General features: G+C 43.5%; 1 protein-coding gene across 1 annotated transcript; it reads left to right on the forward strand.

Annotated features, from left to right (window-relative positions):
- The first annotated feature begins 321 nt into the window (after positions 1-321).
- LOC133885577 (uncharacterized) lies at positions 322-3798 on the forward strand. Its single transcript, XM_062325306.1, has 2 exons — positions 322-784; positions 3171-3798. The coding sequence occupies exons 1-2, from the start codon at positions 384-386 to the stop codon at positions 3652-3654; spliced, it is 885 nt and encodes a 294-aa protein (XP_062181290.1). The 5' UTR covers positions 322-383; the 3' UTR covers positions 3655-3798.
- Positions 3799-4575: the final 777 nt, after the last annotated feature.

A 4575-nucleotide genomic window follows, 5' to 3' on the forward strand; every position in this document is an offset into this window, starting at 1 on the left:
GCCTGTGGTTGAAATCATTGTATGGATATCTCTGTGGTACATAAATACAATTGATATTAATAAAGTTCATGACTCTAGGTTCCATCCTACTTAATTTTATCTTTTTTAAATCCAATAGCATCATGGCTTCCGGTTTACAATATATTTTTTTTATCTCGTAGCGCAATAGGCGAAAAATACCTAGTTTGGTTTCTGAAATTAGGAGCATGAAAGCCTAAGGAACACAGTTGGAAGAATATCCATAGAGAAAATACCATTTCACTTGGTAAAATGTACTTCCTGAAGAAGAATATCCTATCCACATATCCAGAAAAATCATAACTTATTTTCTTCAAAAAAGGAAAAGAAAAGCAAAAAGAGGAAGAAAGGACGCCCTCTCTCAAATGGGCCTCCTGGTCCAGCTCCCCAACCTCGCCGCCGCCCGGCGCCCAGCCACCGCCGCCGCCCGCCTGAGCTGCCGCGGTGGGCGCCTCACTGTATCTGCCGCGGCGCCCGGCGGTCCCGTGAAGGAGGAGGAGGAGAAGGGGGCGGGGAAGAAGGAGAAGATAGTGATTAGAGTCTCGGACCCGGTGCGGGAGAGGAGGCTCCCGCCACCGCTGTCCTCCGCCCCGGAGGCGTCGTCGGAGCCTCCACTGGCACCGGTCGCGGATAGGCAGCGCGGCGAGGAGGACGGCGAGGAGGAGGGCAGGAGGCGGTACTACGTGAACATGGGGGACGCCATCCGGACGCTGCGGGAGGAGCTCCTTGTCCTGTTCTACCGGGAGCCCAGCTTCGATATCTACAGGTTCGTGCGATTTTTTTTTTTCATTTTTCTCAAGCTGCTTGCATAGACGATTGCGGTGGAATATGGTGAAAGCTCGATCCTTTTTTGTTCTATTGGGTGCAGGATTCTTGCGGTTAAAAAATTTATCTTTCTTTAATTCCGTCTGCCTTCCTCACACGAATTGGGAAGAAATGGTGAATGCTTGTCGTTTGGCAACATGTTCTTAGGTTGAATTGGGCCGAGGAGTTGTAAATTGTAAATTTTTGATAATTGCAAGTCCTGGATGCCCAGCCATAGATAAAGGTCACCCAATATTGCTATTTCGACCACAGAAAATTTAGGCTTGTTGTTCGTCCTGGTTAGAGTAAGGAGCACATAATGTCTCGTATAATAGAGATGCAATGGTGGTTTTGCTTAGAGAAACTTAGTCTCATTGCAGACGATTAGAAAGGCTGCTTGGCTTATCCATTTCAGTGTTGCCAGACTTAGTAATTGATTAGGAACTACTATCAGCCTAGGTACGGTTTCCAATTCCAACCACTTGCCTGCATGAAATGCTAGAATGTAGAACATTGGCTTTGTTTGATGAGTGACATCTGAATTGCGGGGCATCTGAATTCAGTAACCATCTAATTTCCTCAACTATGTACTTTCCGATTTATTTCTCGCAGCAGGGCAACTTCTTAGGGTAACATTATTTCTACAAAAACAAAAAGTGATGAGTTGTAAAGATTTTCAATCTCGTCTTTTAAATGTGGTTAGTGACCTATATCCCTACATCTTGAAGATTATGAACTCCTTTCTGAATCATTGATACGACTTTCCTTTCAGTTATATGAGGCCTGAACATATCAAGTTGATTTTTGTGGGATAGAAGCAACCATATTTGTCATCTACATATTCAATGTTCGTAATGATCCAATCTTGGGTATGAACCCTGAAGTCTGAACCTGCCTAGTTTGGTGCAGAGCTTTATTGCAATCACTTGGTATCACTTCCTAGTTTTACCTAGGAATTTTATGTTGCACGTCCTGTCCATTCTTCAGCTACCAGACCTTGCTTTTAATTACTTCAGTTTAGAAATGTAGCACGCGCATTTAATAACTTCAGTTATCAGAGTCTGCCTTTAAATAACATAAACATGCTGGCTCTGGATTATCGAGGGATTTCCAGGCTGTTGTGGACATGGATTATCTAGGGGCATGGATGTATCGGTGGTAGCAGCAGATTACTTTGTTTAGTTTAATGTATTGGATTGACTTTGAAGTTATCTCGAAGAATTTGAGTTAGATTAGTAGTTGGTTTGTTTAGATTGGATTGTTAGGGCTGACTCTATATAACAGGTTGCCATTTCATCTTTGTGATTAAGAAAGTAACCCTTGCCGAATCCTTATTCTTTCCTATTGAGCCCATCTTCCCTACCGAGCTCATTTCCCTCTGCTAGCTGTCCTATTTCTTCCCCCGTTCACTGTGCGCCCTGTTTCTTTGCCTTCTATTGTGTGCCCATCTTCTTCCAAACCCGGTTCGTCTCAGGCCATGCCATGTGACCTTCTTTCACTGTAGTTACAACTGTTGTGAACAAAACCTTCTTTTTCCATGGTAAAGTCGCTGACCATGCAACCGAGGGGGTGCTGCCACACGTGGTACCTCCATCCTCATATTCATTGTTCCAGCAAGGAGGTTGTTGTTGTTGGCACTTACGGCCTTGATCTAATAGGCAGCAGGCCATATTTGGTTGATAGCAGAAGCCAGATGGCTAGCTCGAGAAGACTTGGCTTTCAAAGAGGAATGGTGCAGAGCAAGAGGGGAAGAAACGAAGCAGCAGGCACATAGATAAATGGGCTCGGCAGAAAAGAATAAGAATTCAGCATGGGCAAAGGCAGAGAGACAGATAACTACTTGAGATAAGTCCTGAATCTAACTCAAAGTCTCAAACTCTAAAGATAATTTCTTAACCAAACAATGAAATCCCACTTGAACATTCTAATCTGATGTTGCTGCTGTGCTGCCTTAGTGCTGCTGCTTGGGCCCACTTGCTGCACACTGACTCTTATTTTTCCTTCGTCCCATATTCTGGTAGACTTGTAACTTTGCTATGAGCTTTTTTTCATGTAACTGAGAAGCTCGTTCGGGTTATCATTGGTAAATTGCAAGCTTCTATAGTTTCTTGGACTATGGTGCTGTAAGAAGTGCCTGAAATGGTTATGGTGATCACTGAGTTGGCAGCTGTAGAGTGACACTATTTGCACCTTTTCTACGATCTTGATAGTATTTTATAGCTAATTAAGGCCTTTTTGTTGTTTATTCATCTATGTGTGCTTATATTCATATATTGCATGGTTTATTCATCTATGCATGCTTATATTCATATTTTTTATTTCCTAACCCCATCATTTACCATCTCCAGAGATGATATCATCTTCAAAGATCCTCTCAATAATTTTGTGGGTATTGATAATTATAAAAGAATATTTTGGGCACTACGGTTTATTGGCCAAATTCTCTTCAAGGCAGTGTGGATTGACATTGTCAGTATATGGCAGCCCATCGACAATGTAATCATGATCCGGTGGATTGTCCATGGCATCCCCAGGGTTCCATGGGAAGGATATGGCCGCTTTGATGGCACCTCAGAATATAAGTTGGATAAGAATGGGAAGATCTATGAGCATAAGGTGGACAATCTTGCCAGGAATTCACCAACGAAATTCAAGGTCTTGCCAGTCGAAGAGTTCATCAGATCACTTGGATGCCCATCTACTCCAAAACCGACATACTTTGAGACGCTGACATTATCCTTGATGTCAGTCATGCCATTTTGGTTGAGATTGACATGTATGAGATGCTACCTGTCTTTGTACCTTACTCTAGCTATTTTAGCAAAAGGGTGATGGCTCAGGTCCAATCTGATGTCTCCAAATTTTGCCGGAAATGCACCTACTTCCCAATGAGCAGTACCTAATTGTAACAACTGTGTGTGTACAGTGATAAATTTTTATTTAGAGAATATAACTATAGATGCACCTCTTGGCTGAGTTCTGTAAGCTGTATTTATCCTTGGGTGCTGAAATTGCCAGATCAGCAGGGAAGTCCTAGGCATTTGGAGTGAGGGAATTTTTTTTTTTCGGATTTTTGCGGAAATTAAATCGTTTCATGAGAAATTCCTACTGAATCCCAACGAAATTCCTACACTCTAAAAGTCCTACGCAATACCAATCCATACATAATGGTAAAGAAAACAAAGTGTAAATACAAAGTACAATAAAGGAGGTGTATCACTTAAATTCGTATACAATACTCCCTCCATTAATTCACAACGACTGAGCTGTGACCCTTGGGGAGCAACGATCTCGCTGGTCAGTCCACGCTGCCCCGCCGCGTGCGCCGCCGCGTGCTCGCGCCCTTAGGGCCTCGTCGTCGACCATTAGGGCCGTGGTGGCCTGGGTCCTGGAGGGGCGGTCGGCGATAGCCGAAGGCCCCAGCGAGCAGAGAGGACGAAGGGGAATGAATCACTGGGCCAGATCAAGCGTTGTCAGCCATGGACCGCCCAACGCGGGAGTGGTGAGGCGGCGCAGGAGAGCTTCAGGTGGGCTAGCTAGATTGCGATTTTCTATGCAAATATAGCTATTTATAGTCTAACTAGCACTACTAGATATGTAATTTTACCTACTAAAAACCAGAGATAGGTAATCAAGTTGAAGGTACAATCAATACATGTATGAACTGAATATGGATGCTATATTTCCTTCACAGCTTGGAGGGAAATCTGAATCTCGATACGTACTACGCTATTTTTCATCAATGCAGATGGA

The sequence above is a fragment of the Phragmites australis genome, chromosome 11 (assembly GCF_958298935.1).
Source record: "Phragmites australis chromosome 11, lpPhrAust1.1, whole genome shotgun sequence".
Classification (NCBI taxonomy): Eukaryota; Viridiplantae; Streptophyta; class Magnoliopsida; order Poales; family Poaceae; genus Phragmites; species Phragmites australis.

Coding starts and splice junctions, on each gene's coding strand:
- LOC133885577 (XM_062325306.1), top strand. CDS start 384: ATGGGCCTCCTGGTCCAGCTCCCCAACCTCGCCGCCGCCCGGCGCCCA. Junction 785..3,170: donor CCCAGCTTCGATATCTACAG/GTTCGTGCGATT, acceptor TACCATCTCCAG/AGATGATATCATCTTCAAAG.